Genomic DNA, 24,502 nt, shown 5'->3' with positions numbered 1-24,502 from the left:
GACACTTTACTAAATAGACTTCCAACCTATCTGTGGGCCTTTTACAGCAAGTGCATTTTAATTCAACTCGGCTCGTCCATAAAATAACAGCATGTTGTTAGTAAACGACGGTCACAACCCGATCGTTTTGCTTTGTTCTTATCTGAATGCCTCATGATTGCACCGCTCTAACTTTCACGATTAATGTTGGAACCTCGATTATTAACTACCGGCGGTTTTTAGGTCTCGCCTTTACCATTCCGCAGGAATGGGAAATGGGGAGAATTCAGCCGCGGTTTTCTTTAAATTCACGGGATTAAACATGCACGCGCATCGGCAGCATTTCTCCTGCAGGCTCCCAAAAGGCTCTCCTCCCTCCCCACATCAAAGGCATCAATCACCCTCCCACAGGCTTCCCCAGCGCTGCCCCGCCCCCTGCTTCACAGCCAGGCCATCTGTTCCCTGCCAGACCTCTCACACCTCCGTCACAGCATGCCTGTGTATTTTAAAGGCTTATCACTTCACACGGCCGGCCACAGGCCGTGCAACCAGAGCACTTCAGTTGGTGCGCAGCCCCCCTCCCAGCACTGCCTTGTTACTCTCGGCAGCCGTGAGTCCCTAAACACTTTTTATATTTAATTAGCAGCAGCAGCATTTCTCCTGCGCCAGGCCACATCAAAGGCTCTGTGCCACTTTCAACCACACAGCAACACTTACAAACACGCAACGCCACTCACACCCACGCAACACCACACGCACCCACGCAACACCACACTCACCCACGCAACGCCACTCACACCCACGCAACACCACACTCACACACGCAACGCCACTCACACACGCAACGCCACTCACACACGCAACGCCACTCACACACGCAACGCCACTCACACGCAACGCCACTCACACGCAACGCCACTCACACACGCAACGCCACTCACACACGCAACGCCACTCACCAAAGCAACACCACTCACTCAAAGCAACACCACTCACTCAAAGCAACACCACTCACCCACGCAACGCAACTCACTCACACAACACCACTCACCCACCCAACGCCACTCACACATGCAACGCCACTCACACACGCAACGCAACTCACTCGCACAACACCACTCACACACGCAACGCCACTCACACATGCAACGCCACTCATCCACGCAGACGCAACGCCACTCATCCACGCAGACGCAACGTCACTCGCCCACGCAACGCCACTCATCCACACCCACGCAACGCCACTCATCCACGCCCACGCAACGCCACTCACCCACGCAACAACACTCACTCAAAGCAACACCACTCACCCACGCAACTCACTCGCGCAACACCACTCACACAAGCAACGCCACTCATCCACGCAACCCCACTGATCCACGCCCACGCAACCCTACTGATCAACGCCCACGCAACGCCACTCACCCACGCAACGCCACTCATCCACGCCCAAGCAACGCCACTCACCCACGCAACAACACTCACTCAAAGCAACACCACACACACGCAACGCCACTCATCCACGCAACCCCACTCATCCACGCCCACGCAATGCCACTTACTCAAAGCAACACCACTCACCCACGCAACGCCACTCACTCAAATCAACACCACTCACCCACGCAACGCCACTCACTCAAAGCAACACCACTCACCCACGCAACGCCACTCACTCAAAGCAACGCCACTCACCCACGCAACGCCACTCACCCACGCAACGCCACTCACACCCACGCAACGCCACTCACACCCACGCAAGGCCACTCACACCCACGCAACGCCACTCACACCCACGCAGTGCCACTTTCACCCACACTGTGCAGTGCACAATAGGTCTCGCAGTAGGAAAGTTGGAGCTATTGGTTTTGTAAATGACAAAGCCCTTTATGTTTTTAAAATGAAAACAAAAATAAAAGGCATTGTTATTTGCAATTGTAATAGCTCCAACGTTCCTACTGCGAGACCTATTGGCAACGCCAGTGCTTGTTGTGTTTATCTTTCCTAACTTTGACAACATGTTGGCTGCCCTTTGAAACGAAATCACCTCGTGAATTAAGGCATGTTTCACACTATCCATGGCACTTCGCTACAGCATTTGGACACAAGCACTGTTTTGATTTCATACTGGCTTCTTTTCTCACAAATAATAAATGCTTTCCTAAGTCAGCGCGTGGATGATTTTGGCATGTTCCAGAATACATGTGTCACTTGTATTTAGCCCCGTGTTACAAACACTTATTTAATTTTTACACGGCTTCACATTTCTTATAATCTACGCAACCAACAAGAGCTTTGGATTCCTCTCTCATGAAAACGAGACCCCCAGTCTTTCACCGGGCGTTTCTGCTTGCAGCATGCCATCCTCCATTTAGGCACTGCTTTTTAATCACTGCACTGACTTAAGATGCTTGTAATGGATCCTAGCAATGATGGTCCCCCGTCTTTCTTATTTAGATTCATTGAAGAAAATATTTGTGATTTTTCTCACCATATAACCGATGGCACAACCATGGTTTTCCAAGCAGCATTGACACAGCGTTGAAGGATTTGTAGGAATTCATCTACCCCTTTAAGTAGGTCTACTTTAGTTCCTATATGGGTTTAATTCAATAACTAGGATTCTTCTACAGGTACTATTTTTTACAGACACCTTATATCCACAGGAGCGCATCACTCTCTCCAGCACCAATTGGAGCCCCATCGTCCTTGACGAAAACTTTGTACCTACTAGGTTTTTTCTACTATCTGAAACAGTAAATATAGTGATCTTTACCTACTTCTGCTCTCGTCCATGAATATGTGTTTCGAACCTGACAAACTCCTTACTTTACCCTTGGGTGCCCCTCTGCCCCCACTTTCACTATTATCCTGAGGAAGACCCCGTCAGTAAGGACTAAAACTAACCTACATGGTTTCAGGGGTTGAAACGTCGACACACCATTGATGCCAGTACCACAAATAGTGCACTGTGTTCCTCTATTGCCTGTCTGACATGGTGTGCCAGTAGGGGAGGTGATGGTGAATCCTGCCACCCACTGGCAATTGTGGAGGAGTGTGGCTCAATGGTTAGAGCGGCAGACCCTGATGCAGAGTTCTGGTCCGGGACCAGGGTTCAATTCCCGCCTCGGCGGGTCTTGGGCTCATAATTCCTCGGACCTGATTTCTCGCCTCGGTGCCTATTCTAATCATGGGTCCCACGCTGCAACTCTGGGCAATAGCTTGCTTAACCTCCACACCGGCCCCAACAGCGCTGTGGATGCCTGGCTTCACCCTGGGGGTGCCCAGGAGTGGACACTTCACAGGGAAAGCCAGGAGGGGTTCCACAGCGGTATGAGTAATAGCGCCAGGAAACCGCTTGGTGACAGTGCGCTCTACAAATACCTTGACATTTACATTTACATTTACATTGTACATGGCTTTGTAAATAATTGTAAATTATCTGCTGAGAACTTTATTATGATTTTGTGGCATGGAGTAACATGCCTAACAATTTGTTTGTAAGCTTTTGAGTATTGTATGTCACTCGCCTCACTACCTCACTCAAGTCACCTTGATCCCCCTCCCCCCACCCAGTTGGGCACACCAACATTTCTATTCCAATGCTGTTATAAATTGTTATCTTAAAACCAATATCTATCAGGTGCTTTGTGTGCCTAAACAACACTTTAGCACCAATTCATTTCTCTCAGTTATTGTTTTTTGGATACTGTTTTTGAAACCAATTTTGAATATAACTGTGCTGGGACCACTATTTTCTATACTTTGTCCTTCTTGGGCACCAGAAAGTAGTGGTAATAGCAATCACAACCATTATCTGGGGTAGGAACTCGCTTGATGGCTCCTTTGGATAAGAGAGCTGTAACTTCCTGTTGGAGAAGGGCCAGATGATCCTCCGACATGCAATGGTACTGAGGTAGCATGGCTGGGGGGTAGTCTCGAAGGGGAGGGAGTAGCCCCTTCGGACTATTTGCAAAACCCGCCTGTCTGACATGGTGTGCCAGTAGGGGAGGTGATGGTGAATCCTGCCACCCACTGGCAATTGGTCGCCCTTAGAGGTCAGGCTAGGAGGGTTTGGAGACTGCTGCAGAGGGGGCGGTGGTGGACTGGCCTGCTCTCTGGCCCCCTGACATACGGCGTTGGGTCCCACTTCCCCAGAAGCGCAGGGTCTGAACAGCTTGCACAGGCCTGTGGCTCTGGGCGCAATGTGGCGCGGCACCCCTTCCGTAGCCACGAAAGGGGCGAAAAGCAGACTGTGCAGGATGGGTGATGGAGAGGCCCAGGGACTTGGCCTGGGCCAGAGAGTCCTTGAAGGGCTTCAGTGCGTTGTCAGCTTTGACACCGAACAGGAGACACCCATCAAAGGGCCTGTCCATAAGGATAGCCTGGACATCCCCGGAAAAGCCAGTTGACCACAGCCAGGCATAGCGCCGAAGGGCTACCGACGTGAAAATCGTCCTGCCTAGCGAGCCAAACAGTGTCCAGCCCACAACGGATGGTAAATTCGGCTGCATCTCTCCCCTCAGCGACTGCATGGGAGAGCATGGCCCGGGACTCCTCCCGGCACTGGGGCAGCACCTGCACAACCATATCCCACACAGAGCAAAGTCCCAAGCTGGAGGAAGAAAACATCTTCCCAAGGTGGTACAGCTTTTGAATTCTCTACCAGGTGGTGCGTTAGGGAATATACCTTTGAACGTTGAGGCTTGGAACACCAAGCTCTCAGGGGTGGGGTGTTGGGAGAGGAAAGTGGAGTCACCCGGGCCGGGCAGTGGTGTTGGGCAACCATCCTATCCACAAAAGCCCCTGTGTTGGGCCTGGACCAGGTGGCCAAAATAATGTCAGTGAGGGCCTCATTAAACAGCAGCAGGGGCTCCGAAGAGCTTGCTGCCGGTTGAAGCACCTCTGTCAGATTAGTCCAGACGGCCACCGTAGGTAGATTGAGGTTGAGAGCCTCGGCTGCCCTATTTAACAACACTGTGCAAGACGATCCCTCCCCTGTAGCCACGGTAGGAGAAGACAACATGCCAAGGTCGGGGGAGTAGTCCAGACCACCCAGCTCCTCTCTTCAGTGTGGTATTCCAACTGGTCAATCAAAATGTCTCGGGCCCCTCCCAGTCCTCCTCACCCCCCTCAGTTTGCCAATCTGGCCTGAAAGCAACACAAGGGTGGAACAAGGGCACAAAAGTAACCGTTGGCGCTGGATCAGGCTTTGGTCTAAGCCGGTACAGCTCTGTGTCCACTTCGGGATGGAGGCCGGGGTCGACGCCGGCTGGGGACACAACCTGCGTTGGCTGTGGACGCGTCGCCGGTTGAAATCGGCGCTGGGGCAGCTGTTACAAAGTCAACCTGTGCCGACCCGGATCCAGGCCTGGATGCATGGGGACCCTGCGGCGCCGGGGCCGAAGCTGCCGAAGTCCCAGGGCCCGCAAAGGAGTCTGCAGGGCCCGAAGGCACGCCTTCGCAGTCCGGCTGTCCAGAGATGGCATGCATCGCTTCGTAGAAACTCCAAAGCTGGGCTGGGGTTGCTCCGGGTACTGGGAAGGAAGGGAAACTCAGAGTCGCCCTGCGGTTCTGCACGCAGAGCCGCAGAAGGGGCACCGCCCGCATCCCTTATCACGTCGGCCGATGGATTGGCAGAAGTCGAAGAATGGCGGCGGCTGTGGTGGCGGTGGCTCCGCAACTGGTCCCTCAAACGGTGCGGAGCCGACTTCCGGGCCTCGAGGAGCTTTCGTGTCCGCTACCGCAAAGACTTTGGCTTCATGGTCTGGCAGTCGGAGCACAACTTGTGGTTGTGTCCCAGGCAAAACAGGGACATGCAGTGAGGAGCCGTCACCCACATAGACAGGAACCGCAAGCCTTGAAACCGGGTATCCCCACTCGCACCAGGAATCGAGGATGCCAAACAGTGTCGACAAAAGTTGCTCAAAAAAGTCAGTCAAAAAGTGGCTGGAGGTACCGCTCTCTCCGGATGTGCGCTGGCTGGCACGAAAAAGAAAGAACGGACGTCAGTGCGCGAGGGCGGCGTCTCAATAGCTGCTGCAACCTCATCCCGGCGACCAAGACGCTGATGGTGAACGGAGAGCGATGCCTTTCGACGCGCAGGGGTACTGCAGATGAAAAAATTCTCTGGATCCAGCCTGACGCCTCGGGGTCATTCACAAGGTAAGGAATCTATAACTAATTGTCTCTTTCAGATTTAAGATATTAGTATGAAGGATGAGTGAGGATGGGTAAACATGCATATTTGACAATGCATGGAAAGAAGACTAAGTGATACAGGCAACTGAATGAAAGCATGTAGATAGAGGAGTGAACATATGAAGGAATTTGAAGATGGATAGAAAGATGGGTAAACTCACAGGTATGAGAATGGATGAATAGATCATAAGGATGGATAAACAAGTTCCTGGGAGTTCATGAACAAACAGGCGAAAGGATTGATCGGAAAATGATCAAATGCATGTAATTAGAGGAATAACTAATAGCATGAGATGATAGACGAGAATATGATTAACCGTAATCAGTGATTCTAAAATTAGACACCACGCTAAGAAAACAAACATTTCACAGCAATAAATAGAACATTATCTTATTAAAAAAAAACTCCATGGACTTATCCCTAAGAGAGGATTAAAGAGGGGTGCTCGAGATTGACTTTATCAGAGGTGTAGGCTTGGTGGAGCCGAGTGTGGCAGTTCTACTGAAGTTTGCACATGAGATACTACTTCCGAGATATATGTGAGGCTACTTCTGTTCTTGGTGTGCTTCTGATACATTTGGACAGCTGCTTTCACTGTACAATATAAGCATGCAAAAAGTATGCTTCACCTAGCAGCTCACAATCCACTGTAACAACGAAAATTAAGTAAGCAAAACCCAAGCTCAGCAGACTACCCACTACTCTACTGCAGCCTTTATTCTGAGGTGATCATTTCCAACCTTCATCTTCGCATGACCATCAATGGCGCTGGTGCATGAAAAAGTTTAACAATGGCACATGCCTGTATTATCTGCATCGCCACAATCACTAGAGCTTGATTCTTTCCCATGAACCCTGCCTTATAATCCCACCCCATGGAACTGGCGGCACCAATGGGCATGCTAAAAACTTAAAATAAACACAGAAATGTTTTAAATTCACTTTAGCCAAAAGTATATTTGGTGCTGGTCAGTGCTTAAATTGACCGGTGGTTTTCGGTGCACTTGTCGACAGCAAAGCTTATGATAGTCTGCCAAATGGTGGCGCTGTCTGTCTGAATTAGAGATGAACCCAATAATAGCTGTTTACTAATTCAGTATACATTAAAAATGACTAATACCTGCCACCCAAGTGATTCTCATAGCTTTGGGGGGCCTAGAATAGTCTGACTTTTCACACTTGTAGGCTATGATGGTGAGTAGTTGTGTTGGATCTGTTACTAGCTGGGCTGGCAGGGGCAATGGGTGGTGCAAGATGCAATGGTCTCCTGACCAGGGCACTGTCACTTATTTTATTACAAATTAAGCACTGGTGCTAGTATATATTTCAGTCCATTGTCCATCATTCAACAAGAAAAAAAAAACTGAAAAACTGTGCTGCACCAGAGTACTATAAAACAAAATGTCAAGAGCCTATCATGACCATGAAAAGCAGCCAGTGGAAACTCAATGGAATGAGAATATACTGTACTTCGTAGTAAAAGTGGCCTTCTTCAGGGATGGTTTTAATGAGTTTTTGCAAAGAAACAATTCTTAAAAACGAAGCAAATTAGTATATTTTACATCATACTGTCTAATAAGTTACTTAACAATCCATACATTTTACAGGTACTTCTGAAAGGAAGCTTATGAGAACCCCAGATATTGTGCCGTCTACAACATTCAGGCACATTATTCCCCTAAAAGTAGCACCCCCAGCAGTACTACATGGTTGGAATAGATCTTTGTTTACAACAGATTCATCACCTAATGGAACAGTGGGCACCCCACAAAAATGTTTCTCATAAAACAATTGCCTGAAAGACTCAATTTTAAAGTTTACAGGTGATTAATGCCTATCACTTTTCTTATGCCACTGTATCTCAATGACATGCCTCTGAGAGAAAATAAATTGCATCAGAAGTGCTTGTATTATACTGCAAGGTGCTTCTATCAAATGTCAAGGGGATTCCAATAAGGCAAGCAGTCATATGTTTGGAAATGTCAGACATACAATTACAAACTTGAAAAAGAACATAGAAGAAAAAGTGGGGAAATACAAAAATTGTGATGAGTGAATCAGATGTTTATCTATGGCTATGAGGCACAGCACTTGGTGCACACATAAGAACAGAAGCAGCATGCAATTCACTATGGTTGATCTCGGAATTTAGAGGCGTAGCTCGAGGACTCACAGTGCACATTCAAGCAACAGTTGCCAGCAGAAGCAATTTGCTATGCTAGTCAGTAAAGGAATTTGAGAATGGAAGAAGGGGACTTTGTTCTAACAATGCAGATAAAATGCTTTTAGCCAGGTAAGATTCCATGATATAAACACAAACACTCTATTGTCAACTTTTCCAATTTACTACCAATTTCATGATGATACTGTTAATAATTAGAGTGCTAGCCAGCTATGCGGGCTAATCAGTTATACCAGGGTCTTCCCCAAATATCTCAGGCTGCTAATCAAAAACTATATGAAAAAGTTGTTTTCAATGTTTAACCACATCGCTGCTGTGGTTATTTTTCCCCTGTGCTGGAAATTATTATTCTGCTGCTTTCATGACGAGCTCAGCTCGTCATCAGCACAGCTCAACTGTGCCTCATGACGAGCTGAGCTCGTCATGAGCATGGAAGGGGTTAAAGAAGTACTGATTAGCTTGAAAATATTGCACATGATGCCTGTGGTGGTGAAATAATATTCTAAGCCTACTTAAGAAGACATGGGCGGCTCATTGTGCAAAAGTGATGTTCATTTTGTCAGAGGGCTACTCTTCTAAGATGGCTGCTCAAATGACAAGGTTTTGAGACAGAATTTTGGCAAGGACATTTGATAAGGAGGTCATCACTGTGCTATAGCTGGTGCTCACGGTGTTCAGGTACAGAACTGAATGTCTTGGCGTCTGGAGTGATGTGCTGTGACCACTACTGGTGCTAAGATCTGTGGTAGGTGGCAGGGGCTGTAAATAGAGCTCATAAGAAGTTTGGGCGCAGCTGCTGAACTGGTATCAAGGACTGGCTGGTGACAGAGATGGCTTTGCCACCGAGTGATGTTACCAACCAGATAGCTCCAAACCTGGCAATACAAAGCAAAACTAGTGCCAGTAACTGGTTCTGGCACAACACATGATGATGTATAGGCCAAGGCCTTTCTAATCCACATCAAAGAGCATGCAGTTGATTTTCACTCACTACACCCCTAAGCTTAGCCAACCACTAGAAAGCTATGACTGGTCTTCACTACTGAATGCACACCCTTTGCCCAAGGGTTTTCTTTTGATGTTTGAAGAACTTCATGGTTAAACCTTCATAATCTATTTCTTCACAAAAAGTATCCAGGTCAAATTGGCACCTTGTTTTTCCCATATGTTGGGGATTCGAAGGGTACCCAGAGTTTGCAAACGTTCCTGAATGGACCTCAGAAAATTGCCACAACCTAGCTAAATTCTGGTAAAAAAAATAAGATTTCTTTTTAAATACCCACAGAAAAATTGCTACCCAATCATGGCACAGACTACTGTGTGAAGGCAGAAGAACATACATTTACTTCATGTGGGTGCCTTCAGAAATATCCTAGGGTGTGGGAGCAATCGCAATTGTTGTCACAAGTGTGCCAGATGATATACTAATGGTTCAAGCGTGCCACCATTTGCTTTAAATCAGGCACCTGTCCTGTAGTAAACTGCTGTATGTTGTTTATCTTGTTAAAATCAATAAAACATTTTTAATAAAATGAAAAAGCGCTGTGCATGAAAGTGTGTTTTTTCTAAAAAGTTCACTGAGCTAAGTTCATCTTCTCAGCGTAAACAGTAAAATCATTTTCTCCCAAAACTTTCGCATTTTTCTAAGCAGTAGTCAATTTTTGAGGTTTTACCAACTTGCAATTTTTGGTAGAAAGAAGAGTAAATATGTGTGAAACCCATGTGTGAACCTGGAAAGAGGAGAGCGCGCGCTGCGGAAGTGGAAGGTAGATGACAGTGAAATAACCACTACATTGTCTGGACCTCCAATGGGGCAGAGGACAAGGCTAGGGAACATTTAAAGAAATTGTGGCTTTTCTCTCGGATCGCTGAAAAAGACGTTTCCATGTGTTTTGTGACTGAGAGATCTCATAGAACCCTGTTGGTGCAGTTGCCCCTGGGGCACCCCTTCATTATCAATTTGCTAAGTTTTCTGAACTACAACACCATCCTGAAAATATACTGTTCAGACAAATTTGTAGAAAACTGTGGCAAAAAATAAGACAAAAACTACAGAAGCAAAATTTCAGATGCATGTTGTAGAGGGTGAATAAAGAGGGAATGAGGTCAGCATGTATGTGTGGCACTGATATGCAGGAATGCAGAGGGCAAATGAGTCTGATTCTTGTGAGTATGAAGAAGAAAATGGGGATAATTGTGGCTTGAAAGAGATCTTCTGTTTCGAGGTGGATCAATCAATAATTGTTTGGCGTTACTTTAAATCGAAACTGCAAGGATTTTTTTTTTTAGTCCTGAATGATAAAGATGATTTTGGCTGTGTCATAGGTAACACATTTCCTTGTGAGATTTTTTACATAGTGGGAACATTAAAGGGTTTTCACACAAGAATATCCTCAATAAAGTTTCCATTTCTGTTGCCCACAAAGTCTAGAGTAATTCCTATGGCAATCATGGAAGAAGTTGCAGATGAACTGGACAAGCTGGAAAATGCTGGTATAATTGAGGCATTTAAGTCTACGGAGAGCTTGGCCCCTTGGATATTGTCAGATGAGCAAATGATCAGGTTAGTTTAAGCATCGCAGTTAGAAGTTCAAATAGCAATATACAGGTAGATAAGTTTCCATTACCTGCAATCAATCAACCATGACCAAGGGAGTTAAATGGTGCACCTCGTACAACTTAGCCTTGGATACTAGTACCCTTCCATGCAGATAGTGAGAGCTTAGCAGTGTTTATTACACCTTTCGGTTGGTAAGAGTTCTGGATTAGCACTGGGAGTAGCCACATTTCAACAGTACCAACTCTGTAAGGTGTTCAAAGGCTTGGATTTGCTCAAGACAATATTTTGGTCAGGGAAAGGGATTTAGAAAAGCATGTCAGTCGGTTGAGGAAACTATGGAAACGTGGAAAAGTGTGGCTCACGGTGTAGAGCAGGCAGACCCGGAAGCTGAGGTCAGACCCGGGACCAGGGTTCAATTCCCAACGCGGCAGGGTCTTGAGCTCAAATGTCCACGGACTCGATAATTCTCGCTTCGGTGCCTGCTCTATTCATGGGTTCTCACTCTGCAACTCTGGGCATTAAGCATGCTTAATCTCCACAACGGCCCCCCTGCGGCGGGATGCCTGGCTTTCACCTTGGGGATGCCCTGTAGGGGCTATCTCACAGGGAAAAGCCAGGACGGGTTCCCAAGGCAAGCGCCGGGAAACCTCCGGGTAGCTGTGCGCTCAATAAATGCAATAATAATAATAATAATAATAATAATAATAATAATAATAATAATAATAATAATTAAGCGTGATAGATAAGACAGACCTAACTGCTAATTCAAGAACAGCAAAATTGCTGTATAGTCTGAATTAAATAAATAATCAGGCCTTAAAGTCTGCGAACAGGACATTACTCAAGAAGAACTCGCTAGTCAGAAGTGGGCCCCCACTATCTTTCAAGTATGATGTGCACTTTTACTTGGCGTTTGTCAAATTCCAGTTTGTGTGTGATTATGTGTGTGTAAGACTTTGACATTGATTACTCTAGAATAGCAAAAGCATTGAAGGGAATGACAATCTTTAAGAGAGTTTTAATGCCATTAAGAAATGGACATGCAATGCCATTCCTCTGCAAAGTTTAGACCCTGTGTTATCACACAGATGCTTGCGGCAAAGGTTTAGGTGCCGTTCTGACAAACACCTAGTGTGGTGGCCTGGAAATCCCAGTTGCTTTTGTCTCACTCTCCCTTTCACCTGTAGAGATATTCTTTTATGGACAGGGAGATGTTGACATGCTTGTGGGAAATGGAACTCTTCAGATAGTGTATATATAGGTATCTAAATTCATTCTTCAGATGGATTGTACGCCAGTTACCAAAATCATGACGACGAGTGGATTGTTAAAAGTTAGTTACGCTACACATTGCCAAAGTGACCTGGAGGTTGATGGATTACAACCATAGAGAACAATCTATTATTGGCACCAGAAACAAGGTATTTTTGAAGGAGTACACCACAAATGATTGGGATGAATTTTCAGCTGCTGTTCAGCAGCTGTTCAGCTGCTGTTGTGGATGGAAGCAGCATCAGTGTGACCGCCTACAGAGGAGTGGCTGGATGGATATTACAAGGATGAAAATATGATTTTAGGACAGAGGTTCATCAAAGATGCTTGGTCAGATAATTAATTGGTTGAATGACATGCTGAGGAGTTATTGGGAAGCAAGAAGTGAACTGGTGGCAGGTGAGAATGGATCTTTATACCTCCACTGACTCTAGTCTAATGCTTTGAAACTCTGTGGGAGGCTGTAGCAGTGTACACCGTGGGACTCACTTTAAATGCTAACGGTTCACCTCACCTAAGTATGCAAACAGTTATTGCCTCTTCAGTCAAAAGTGTCAGCAGTCAGCAGATGACAATGTGGATTGTGCAGACTCTTTGGCTGTTGGAAGACTTTGTTTAGGAGGTTTTCTAATGAGAGGCTTCCTATGTCAGTCTTTCATAATAAAAGACCAACATTTGCGGTAAAATAAAAAAGAATCTGAATTTATTTTTGTCCGAATGGTCTTATGCATAAACACATGCCCCCGACTACCCTGCGAGTAATGATGGTGCAATCCTGGAGATTGGAGATTGAGCAATTAGCGCTCAAAAGTGGGATGTTTAGGAGGAAAGTTGCAAAAATGGTTTTGGTGCACCAAGTTAACCAACTTTGACTGGATTCAGCACCTTCAAGAGCTTAAAAGGAAAAAAAATCTTTCACTATGGATAATTTGGTGAGGATGACATAAGAAGGGCAAGGAAGTTGGTCCACAACTACTACTAGCGCAAACATTAAGGGACAGGCTGCTTATAAGAATACTATTATCACAAGCATTGTGTTAAGGAAGTGAGTAAGATAATTTATTGATACTTAATTAAAATCATATAATAAAATGTAATAAATAATTCAGATGAAAAATTATCAACTCGTGTATTAAAGTCACAGAATAACAAATCATGCATCCTTTCACTCAATAAATGAATAGTCTATCATTTGAACAACCAGCAAGTTAGGTCCTAAATCCATATATTTTACAGTTGTTTATCAAGATGCCTTCTGCACTGTTAAAGCAGAGAAATAAGCTTCTTTGCAAGATCGAAGACTTGATTTCTTGTAAAATAGTAGTCGAAGCAGTTTGTGTATATAATCATATAATCTTATATATCATAATCTACATATAATCTTTGCTAGGATTTCCTTTTTTGATTTCCAAAACAGTTGGGTTGGCTTCATTGTTGTTCTGTTCCTCCTAGCTCATGGAGCCCAAAGCATAATCATAGATATTTAAGTCAAAGGGTTCCCCGATATAGATACAGTATGATATTTTTGAAATTCATTTGTTGCATAGTTGGCGTTGGTCACTTCCAAAGTTGAATGTGCGAGGTAATGACATTTTTAAAGATTTGTGTCCCGACTTCATGCAGATGTGTTTCTTCAAGTGGCATTTAAAGTTTGTTCTATGGAAGTTCCTGATCCCTAGGCTCTAAGGTTCCTAACTCTTGAAGAATGGCCGACATTGCAATGTAAACATATACTGTGAGCACATGCAATAGTTAAGTCCAAAGAAAGATGCACTCCAGTCGTTTTCCACTTTGTCAAATCTTTTTGATCGAATGTGATACCTGCCTCGCACCAGCCAACACGTGTTTCGTCCTTGGGTTTAGTCACCCTACGACTTCTTCAGGGCTGTAGTTTCTCGACGTGCTCCTAAACAATGAGTGGCTGTATCTGCGATATCCAATTCATGTCAGTTTTAATCAACGAGTATATAAGAATAAAAGTGAATAGAACCAAGTTGTCTTATAATAGAATGCCACCTCCAGAGTACGGTCAGGCGTCTCTCGGTACAGCGAGCCTGGTGTATAACATTTGATTAAAAAAAAGATATGACTAAAATTGGAAGACAACTGGAGTACATCTTTCTTTGGACTTAACTATTGCATGTGCTCAGAGAATTTGTTTTCTTTGTGTATTTTGGGGATGAGGGTTGACATTCCTATTCTTGTAGTACTGCTGACCGTTGGGATTAAGTATATTTTGGTGACAATGTCCTTGTGCTCCCGATTTCCCTTATTCACCCATATGACATTGCAATGTGCCAAGGGGTATCTGCCTCGATAACAAATTTTTTTACGAATTTGTTGCAGATTTGTTCTTTTTTTGAAACAATTAGTCTCAGCTGGTTTTATTTTAAACCAGTATTGTAATAAAGCCCAATTTGTACTTATTTACTCATCAATCAAGAAATATTCCTTAAAAATTTGAGTTTGGCTTGATGACTGGAGAAGGAAAATGTTCGGAAAACCTTACTCTGCTCTAAATTCAGCCAAAAGTTTGTTTCGTCAGGAAAAGCTTCATTATGGTAAGCATTTAGATTTTTTGAACTTGAAAAATGATATTAGTATTGGACCATCTAGATTCCTAGAGAGATTGAAGAGGGAAAATTTTAAAGATGACACTGTATTTCATTGCCTGTAAATTGACTTTCTGGTTACCTTTTTCAAGTACAGTGACTCCCAGATATAGGTATTTTTGAAGGTACAAATATTTTGTCCTGTCACATTCCAGGTTGCACCAATGTTCTTTTTTGGGCATAGTTAATGTCAAATTGGTTTTGTAAACGACAAATGTGAAGCTTTATAAATGCATTTATAAACTGATTTGAGAACAATCTAATACGCCTGTATTGTCATACATTCAGATTTATAATTGCCGAATGACCATTAAGCTTTGGCAGACTAGCGCTTGGATTTTCTAAAGTAGCCTCAATATCAACAACAAAGATTTGAAAGTAGAGGTGTTAAGGAAGAAGCTTGAGAGGTTAATACATTTTCCAAACCCTTATGAGTGGAAAACGTCAATTCCAACTCTCTCAAATCGATCAATGGTAAAGTTTGGCACCTTAGCAAACTGCCCAGGTGCAAAAAGATTTTGAACTGGGAACATGATACTGATCGTGGAATACTGAATCAAGGGCTTGGTGGTGGTTAGATGAAGTGACCAGGGGTTTGTGGGGAACAGAACCATATGCCTGAGGATGGTGCAGGATGATGCCCTTAATGATAGAATGCTTCGTCCCCAATTTTGGACCAGCTACATAGTCTCAAACTTTAGGAATGATAGTTGCAATGTTGAAGACGTTGGATGAATAAATGGTAGGTTGATGAACCTCTCCTTACATTTCATGCTGGTAGAAGCTTCTTTAAACATTGTAGTATCTATCACCTTACCAGTTTCCAACTCCCTACCTGTATATATTACATCTGTCTGTGGGATTTATGACCTATCAATGTTCAGTTTCAAGGGGTTTAGGTGTGAGCACCCTACTGGTGGTAGTTGCTTCTAGGAATTGGAGGGTGCAGCTGCTCACTCAAGTTGCTGACTAAAGTGTTAAGCTTACCGGCTCTGGTATCGCCAATACAATTTCTCGAAAATAATTTGGCTAGGAATCCTTGTTTTCATAAAACCAAACTTTGAATGGACACTAGTATGGTTACCATACCAGGCATTAGTTCTATTCAAATTTCAGGTGTTTGAGACAAGAGGTTAATATTAGTTATGCCAATACTGTTGTTTTGGCAGCTACAAAAATAAAGAAATTACTAAGAGTGGAACAGACTTTTTCTCACTTCTATTTGAGGAATGTTTTGTCTTATACAAAGATCCAGAAGGTCCTTAAAATATGACATTTCTAGAATTAACACATCTCGCTCTCTAGTGCTACTACGTAGGTCCCAGTTATAATCAACCTTCTGCGCACAGTGAGGTCATATGCGGCACATGATGTTGGGCAAATGTTAACGAAAAAGTGTAGCATTTTGTTCAGCACAGTATTTAGTTTGATACTGTGGGAAGACTAAGCCAAAGGAAAGATTAATCTCTTTTTAGCTAAAAAATGTATATATTACAAAGAAAGGTAACCTACATATCTAGACAGGATGTTTCCACATATTCCACCTCCTTTCAATGAAAACTCACTACAACAGACTCCCCTCACCTGGTTCATAAAGTCCACGACAAGGAACAGGATTAGAAATGATAAACTGTTGAGATTTTCTTGTGATTAAAAGGGTTTTCTTCCTATTCTTACATTTAAAGAACTCTGGTTGGTTTGTGCTACACAACTAAGTAAATAGATAAATCGCTGGTTATCTTTAGAATGTTACTATGGACAGGATTAACGTTTGTTTTATAGAACGAGATTACAAAGAAGTCAGACTGAATTGGATGAGAGCTCTGGGTCAGAGATGGAACAGAGCTTACACTGGGGATGTGCAAAATGTAAGCAATTTCCTTATCCGTGGTAAAATTACGCAGAACTGAAATCTTGGCTTATTTTTCTTAGCACAAACGGTATCCTTGCATCCAAAATAGATCCAAGGATGTGCTAGTAAATAAAAAAAAAACGCAAAAAACATAAGTGCAGAGAACAAGAACTACTCTAGTTCTGTACGTTTGCGTTGTTCTGGTACTACAGCAATAGGACTTTGTAACCCATGACCCCCAAACACGCCACGTGGTGTAATTTCGCAAAGTTCGACATAAACATAACATGGCAGGAATTATGTGGATTACATAGACATAACTGAAATTTCACCTTGGCCTACTTTACATGAGGCAAAATAGGAAACACATTCAAGATTGCTAACTTGCAAATTTGTCATTTTCAAAGTGCCACTTTTTCAACAAACATTTCTTATTAGATAAAGATTATCCCCTGAAGGACGGTGAAATAAGAAATGCAATAGTCTGACCACTGTGTACATTAAAGATGTATATTTACCAGACTCTGCAAATACAAGGTCCTAGGCCTGGGCCCGCATTGCCAAGTGTTTTGTTTATTTCCTAAAAGCATAATATTGGAACTACACCCTTTCTGAACCATCATGTTTAAAGGTATCAGCCGCTCTCAGTTGTAATACTTACTTATTAATTGGTAATAACTCGTTGGGTCTTTTGACGGCACTGTCTGTTTTGGTTTCACTGTCATGCAATGCTTGTGCATCTCTTCCAGTTCGCAGCGGAGGACCTAATTTTCCCATTTTACTATTAAAATATATAAAGGTTTACTCGTAAGAAGAACTCCAAGTCAGCGAATAACACATTTCAAATAAATTCTTGTGATAAATCAACAAGTGCATGTGTTTTCTTAATTAATCTTTAGAAAGAACATATTACTTACTTAGAGAACTTCCTATAACTAATTCTTCCTTAACGCATTGTTTCATAACGTACTGGTTGCCTCTGGTTAAAAAGAAAGATCCAACAAGACACAGTAACTTCTATGACAGGCTACTGGAGAAGTCTAGCTTTAGAGGTTTGTGTGGAAACTGACCTATTAGATGCAAGGGTTTAAAACTACAAAGACCTTTGCCTGATACAGAAAGAAAAAGATGGCCTGGAGTAAAGTTTGGCAAAAATGAGGAGATGAAAATAGGGCAACGTGAGATACTTTTCAGTAAAAAAGGGAAACCGGCTGCACACCTTTTTCATCCAAATGTGTTGTCAATTGTAAGAATGCGTGTGTCGCTGGAATGCGTGTCTTGCCCTATTGACACGGTAATTTCTGATCAACCTGGAGTGTGGGGCAACGTGTAGTCCCACGTCCAGCCGCACTGCTGTGATGCGCTTTATTTTCCGCGTTAGTTCGTTACGTTTTTTAACAAGTAATATGTCTTTTTCACCTTTGGCACGAAAATGATGAATTAAAATCTGCTGGGTAGATTGTAGCTCAATGATTTTTCCGCCCTCTGGTTTCCACACTACTGAGGACCCTTGTGTGGTCTTGGTTTCTATCCGTGTTCAATTTTATCTTGTTAGCAAGATTCAGGCGTCTTAACGGAGTGAACAGTTAAGGCTTTAAAGGTGAAAAATACCGGTTTCGTATAGTTTTCAAAACTGGTCCACTCTCGATCCGCATTCCCTCGTGCTTCCTGTGATCGCCGTGAGAAGGGCACTAGATTTTCGTGCCAAAGGTGAACAAAGTAACCAATGAGGAATTCATATAAATAGACCACATCAAATACCCAGACCATCCCTTAGAGTCCCCAATGAGGAGGTTTAATACTGAGAAGAACCCAACAACAATTATGAGATAAAGGAGTTTATACACTACAAGGCAACCAACCAGTGCCGCCTAACAAGAGAGAGACATATAAAGAAATAGTCTTTTAAAAGATGGCACAAATTTGAACCCTAAGCTATCTAAATGAGTCGACGCCACATAAACTGCTCAATTGGGTAACCGTGCCAAACCTGCAGGCCGCAAGATTTGAAAGCGCCCAGGATTGGTTCTGTGAGATTGTAATACCTGATGAGTTAAATTTCAATGACAAATTATACTGTCCCAACCTTTTGTCTCTCCCCGGTGTTGTGTTTTCCATTGATGAATTTAAGGGCACTGTTTAGTATATTTGTATAGGGAGTATTTTATGTTGATAAACCCTGTGTGAAGTAGAACTGTACTTTTTATATATGTTTTTACTGTGTGATTTTTCTATGTTTTTAATAAGAATAATACATTTGAAATAAGTTTTTTACATATATGTTTCTGTTATATTTTGTTTAGCGTAAATGTCCAATATCAAAATGTGGGCTTGATTAGTGAAGAAACTTACCAAGGGAAACCTTTACTTTACTGTTGACAATGAGAGGGGCCTGTAGAAGTGGTCCAGAGGTAGTGCTGTAATCTGTAGGCCCTTAGGTGGAGCTCTGTACAATTGGGCTAAGACAGATCTCGACGCAAAAGGATTGGTAAAATGTATTACCACGCAGTCACCCTCCATTGATTTTGGGGATGAACCCCAACCACCCTCCCCTCCTAGCCATTATGTTTCGACTTGCCAGATGGGCACCACCAACTGACCGGACTGGTTGTATGATAAGACAACCAGTGGAGGGCTTTGTCCATTAATTGGGTTGATTCAACCTGACCCTCCCTAAAAATCGGGACATTGAAAAACCAAAGGTGGTGATGGACGGAGCGTTGACAATACAAACACTCACCCCCAGTCAACTGATCTGCGTTTAATCCATCACCGTTCTTTAGCTCACTCCGCCACCCCAGTTCAGACATGGCCTCCCTCAAAATCGGGACATTGCCCAGGACCAATACAAGAGGGGATGCAGCCAGAGGAAGATGCAGAGACTGATTTGTGATAGCGGACGGTCTCCGATTGAGTATTTTCTGGCTTAGAAGGTCATTGGTTCTTCCGCTCCCCAATGTTGTTGCCCCTAAGTTAGTTACTGACCTGTTTGTAGTGGTGCGGGCATGTGGGTGAGAGGTGTCTTTGTTTCCTCAAATTAGCCAAGTACTCAGTGGACTGTGAGGGGGGCTTCTGGCAGTGAGAGCAAGCAGAGAGCTTGAGAGTTCTCGCATTGCTAATTGGATGGGGTGTCTGACATGAATGGCTCCTCACAGTATTAGATTCAGATTGGCAAACCCAGCCTCCAAGTGGACTAGTGGGCCCAAGCCTATGCCAAGATGTCTAGAATGAGGGGGATAGGGAGAGGGGGGAGGGTTGCTTATGTCCATGGCCTTGATGCAGAAAAGTCTCTCCTCAACTTGAGGAAGTTTAAGTAGATGAGGCTTTAGAAGCACGGTAACCAAAGTCTTGACTCTTACAGAAATCATGGTCATACACCCGGGGAGACAGTGTGGCAGGGTTAGAAGACTTCGATATAGGAATTAACTCAGGTTCAGATTTTACATTCCCTCTTACTTTGCCAGTTTGAAACGCTTTCAGAGGCTTATATTTTTGAAGTCCACCACCCCTTCTTTTTTTCACTGTTGGCTCACCAGTATTATCGTCTGTCTGAGATTTAGCAACCAGGCCCTTGGTAACTACGTTGGGCCCTTTCGATATAAGGGGAGGAGGGGACAAGTTTATGGGTGGTGCAAGGTGTAGTGCAGGTGAAGTTTGTGGCGGAATTAAAGGGAAGTTAGTATTCGTGCCAAGAGAGGATCGTATCTGTGAGACCAAGGAGTCCAAAGAGCCGCAGCTCCGTTAACTCGATCTCTTGGGTAAGAACAGACTCAGTCCTCGTTATGAAGGCGTCAAGTGTTCCAACTACTCCACACCACGGTTTACTCACAATGGTTATAAAGTGTGTCTTAAGATGCCTTAAACCGTTAATAACCCTGTTACAGTACCTTCAAGAAGAGAACTCTAAATACCCGGGATTCAGATGTTAGAGGGGCCCAGCCCAGCCTCCTCCGGGCTATGAAGGACGTAGATGGACCCGCCCCTGGCCTGGCTTTGCCTGCGAGCCTCCAGCGCAGAGGGCCGGCATCGCCTTTTTGTGCACGTTCGCGTGCAGTGGAGGTTGGGATTTGGAGTCCCCAGCGAGGTTCCAGTAGTGTCCAAGAAGACCCAGCAGGCAGAAATGCGGCTACGAAGGGCTGCAGGCCGACGTTGCCTTTTTGTGCGCGTTTGCACGCAGTGGTGGTCGTGATTTGTAGTCCCAGCGAAGTTCCAGCAGCGTCCAAGGAGCACCAGCAGGCAGGAATGCGGCTACTTGGTTCTGAAGTAGAGCATAGAATTCTTAGGATCTTTGATTGATTCAGTGTTGGAAACCCCTCCTGCTCCTCAATGCCAAGTTAACCTCCATAAAGGAAGATCTGCTCTCCTTGAGACTCCTGAAGACAATTGCTGGGTTCTTGGCCCCGTCAACCCAGGCAGCATTTCTGTGCCCTTACACAGTGTAGTGGGGCTAAAGAGGTTCTTGGTTATTTATCTCATAACGGATCTGTCATACGAGGGGACCAGACTTTCAGAGGAAGCTCAAACAGAGATTCAGTGGTGGATGGACGGACAACATGGACGCATGAAAATGCAGAGATATTTTCGCAGCAGCATCGGATGTGATGATCTAGTTTAATGCCAGATGACAATGCAGGTGCTCATGATGTGCAAATATATCTACACGAGGAAAGGGGTCCGGTCACTAACATTTTCTGTACAATAACTTGTTTGGTGTTTGAATCCCATTAGTCAACAGGATCTGGTATTGAGTCCTCTTGAGAATGAAAGCATCCGCAGTAGTACATTTTATCTACTGACTGAATGTAGGTGGTGTTGACCAAGATTTCTGGCACGTATTTCCAGGAACAAAAGGCCTTGGTGATGGCAGAGTACCAAGAAAGACTAATCCCACAGACGATTGGAACTCCATAGTACTTAGAGACACTGTCAATTGGAAACTGGTTTGAAGGGTGTTTTGATGCAATATTGTGAATATATAGCTGGAGTATATGAGATCTGCTTGAGTCAAGGCAGAGTATATCGCTTCTACATATTTTTAGTTGGAGAATAATTAAACAGGAGGCAGAAAGTCTGAGGTAAGAATTAATCATGGTTCCAACATTGGACAGATAACATAGATTTGTCAAGGAATCAGTTGTTGGCCAAGCTGACCATGTTGCCAGGTCTTATATCTTGCAGGAGGGAATTGGATGTTCCGGGACTAGATTTAGCTCGCTGGATGTTTATGCCAGGAGGAGTATCTTCTGTGGTTTCTAGGGGGAACTAATTCTAGTACGTAGATCATTTCTCATCCAGCTTTTCTGGAGAACCCTTAACCATGCCTTCTATCCTGACTGAAAGAATAAGAGCAAGTCACAAAAAAACTTTCACGGAGACTGGTGAACCAAATAGTGATTTTCTTAGAGGCCATTTACTCCAGCAATCTCAACTATTTTGGCAATAAGTGTCCAATAGGTCATGCAAAGTCAGATACATCCCATTTTGGGTCCCACTCAACTAGGGAAGCTAAGACTTTTAAGAGTTTCCGACTGAGAACAAGTTAGGGAACATTCTCAGACATGGACTGGTCGCCTGAGTGCACAAAATGTCATTTCAAACCAGTTGCACATTTTCCACATCGTGCTTCGCCTGCAGTCCAGCTACAGAACATTTCCTAGCAAAACAAAACAAAATTACCATTCCATTATTTACACTAACGTTAAGTGTAAGCACCCTTTTTTATACAGCTGGGGCAGATTCAACTTGGTATTTTCCACTCTGATTGAATTATACTATGACTACGAAGGCAATATAATGAGTCTGTAATGCCACTTAATGTATATTAAAGGTGATGGAATTAATGTTATGTCTGTGACCGTAGTGGGAGAGAAGTCAGAGGGAGTCGCTTAAGGTCGATGTGTTTTATTGCTATTTTAATTTCTTAAGCAAAGTAAAAAAAAGTCCTGTGAACACAAAAAAACTATTTAAAGACTTTTGTCTGGACAGAAATTGAGGAAGCGCTCATGATCAGGCAACTGTTGGCTGGAGTCTTCCTCTCATTAGAAAAATAACATGGGTAAAGCAGGTAAAGCAGGTAAAAGTCCTGTAATTAGAAGCCAAGCAACATACAGTCTATAAGTTCTGAGGAACCCTGCAGAACTGAGTAGGGAGTCATGTTGTGGGAAGTGAAAGGAGGAGGAGGGATTTGCACACTTACTCAAAAACGCTCACTGCTAATGTGTCCAAGTGTCATGCATCAATAAATATATTTCTTGTGTGCCAATATGCTTCATCCATATAGTCTCTCCTCAACTTTTACCAAGATTCTCTTCAATCATGCTTTAGCTGCAAACCACTTGCAGCTTTTTTTTACACTGTACGCGCATACGAATGGTCTATAACACACCAATGACAAGGTACTTTAATATCACAAGTCTTTGTCGTAAAGTGTATGTAATCTTACCCAGATTGTGGACTAATTCCTCCTCGAACATTTCGGTGAGCTGGAGACATTGTCTGAAGTTTGGTTCCGGGGGACCCATCTGTAGCAGAAAGCTTATTTGCTGGTACACCTAGCAAAAGTTGAAGCAAATGTATAAAGAGTGATGTTTTGAGAGTAATTGAAACTGCAAATTTATATCTTGTTTAAATATGTCTAAGACAACAAGTCTTCTATCGTTCATACAAAAATGTAATGTTTTACAACCATGAGAAATCCCTGATCACTAGGCTGCATGCACACATTTAAAAGTAGCCTGCAGCGGAGTTAAAAAACAAGTGTACACATTGCTGTGCAGCATTACTGGAATGAGGCCAGCAACTTTAAGGGACAGGTTATTTACTTGAGACCAACTGCTTGCATCTTTTTGAGTTGTAGGCAATAGTTTGTGCAATATCCTGCTATCTCTGTTGGATTCGAAATATTACAGGCAGTTCACTTCAAACACCTTAGTTCTGAGTTCACAAATGACTTTGTTCTGAACACAACAATAACAATAAGCTATATTTGATCTCCAGGATCTTAAAAGCAGCATATGATACATAACAAAACAAAAATAAATAGTTATACCAATAATTACACCTTGCTGCATGGTTTAAACTTTATATAACTTTCTAATTACTAGTCACGTTAGCCATAATTGTCTAAGAGCAGAGAGTATTCGACCTGAAAGGACAATCCTTGAGCAAATAATCTTACTTTCAATACAGGTTATTTCTCTTATGTCTTTTTTTTTTAGCTAACTGTACATATATTACTTCTATTATATTATGAAAAAGAAAAAACCAAAAACCAAAAACTGCGACCTGCATCTTACAACCTTTTTAAAAGGATAAAGATCACTGTGCAAGTGCAGATGGACATTAAAAAGTAATAAAACCCATGAGCAAACTAGCAGAGCATGATCTCCAACACCTAGCGTAGGGTAGAAGTTTAAAAAAAGACATCCTATTACGTGTGCTATTGTAATTACGAGGGAGCTCAGTGAAGGGTAACAACTGATGGACTATTGTTGGATATATAAGGTCATTATTTAAGAAACAGTAATTGAACAATTTACGCTTCGTTGCTCCCATCCCAGGCAAAAAGTTTAACATTTATATATTAAAATATACACTTGGTGAGAAGACCCTTCTAAAGTAAGGAAGCCAAATTGTAAAAACTGGAGCAGAGTTATTGTAAAATACGTAAATGTTTACAGTCCGGCAAGACCAGAAAGTTGGAGAACTGCGAAGTGGTAAGAAAACCTGTAGGCAAATCAAAGATAAACAGCATGTTGCCACCGCATGGGATTCCAGATGGCACTCTGCAGAACAAATCATTGATGCATGTAAAATGGTGCTAGTCAGTAGCAGAGATCAGTCTAAG

The 24,502-nt window shown here is 43.4% G+C and overlaps 1 protein-coding gene across 2 annotated transcripts in view; it reads right to left on the bottom strand.

The window, feature by feature from the left end:
- The window catches only part of ZC2HC1A (zinc finger C2HC-type containing 1A), a 275,323-nt gene that overhangs the window by 122,247 nt on the left and 128,574 nt on the right, over positions 1 to 24,502 (bottom strand). The window contains exons 7-8 of one of the 2 annotated variants that reach the window (XM_086965913.1): positions 23,099 to 23,207; positions 17,318 to 17,437 (exon numbers count right to left, since the gene is read on the bottom strand). In XM_086965913.1, coding sequence (XP_086822039.1) covers positions 17,318 to 17,437; positions 23,099 to 23,207 — 229 coding nt within the window. The remainder of the gene's footprint in view (positions 1 to 17,317; positions 17,438 to 23,098; positions 23,208 to 24,502) is intronic. The other variant, XM_086965914.1, reaches the window with a different exon arrangement.

The sequence above is a fragment of the Lissotriton vulgaris genome, chromosome 4_1 (assembly GCF_964263255.1).
Source record: "Lissotriton vulgaris chromosome 4_1, aLisVul1.2, whole genome shotgun sequence".
NCBI classification, from domain to species: Eukaryota; Metazoa; Chordata; class Amphibia; order Caudata; family Salamandridae; genus Lissotriton; species Lissotriton vulgaris.
The sequence above is the reverse complement of the archived record's forward strand: the minus strand, read 5'-3'. Positions and strand labels throughout refer to the sequence as shown.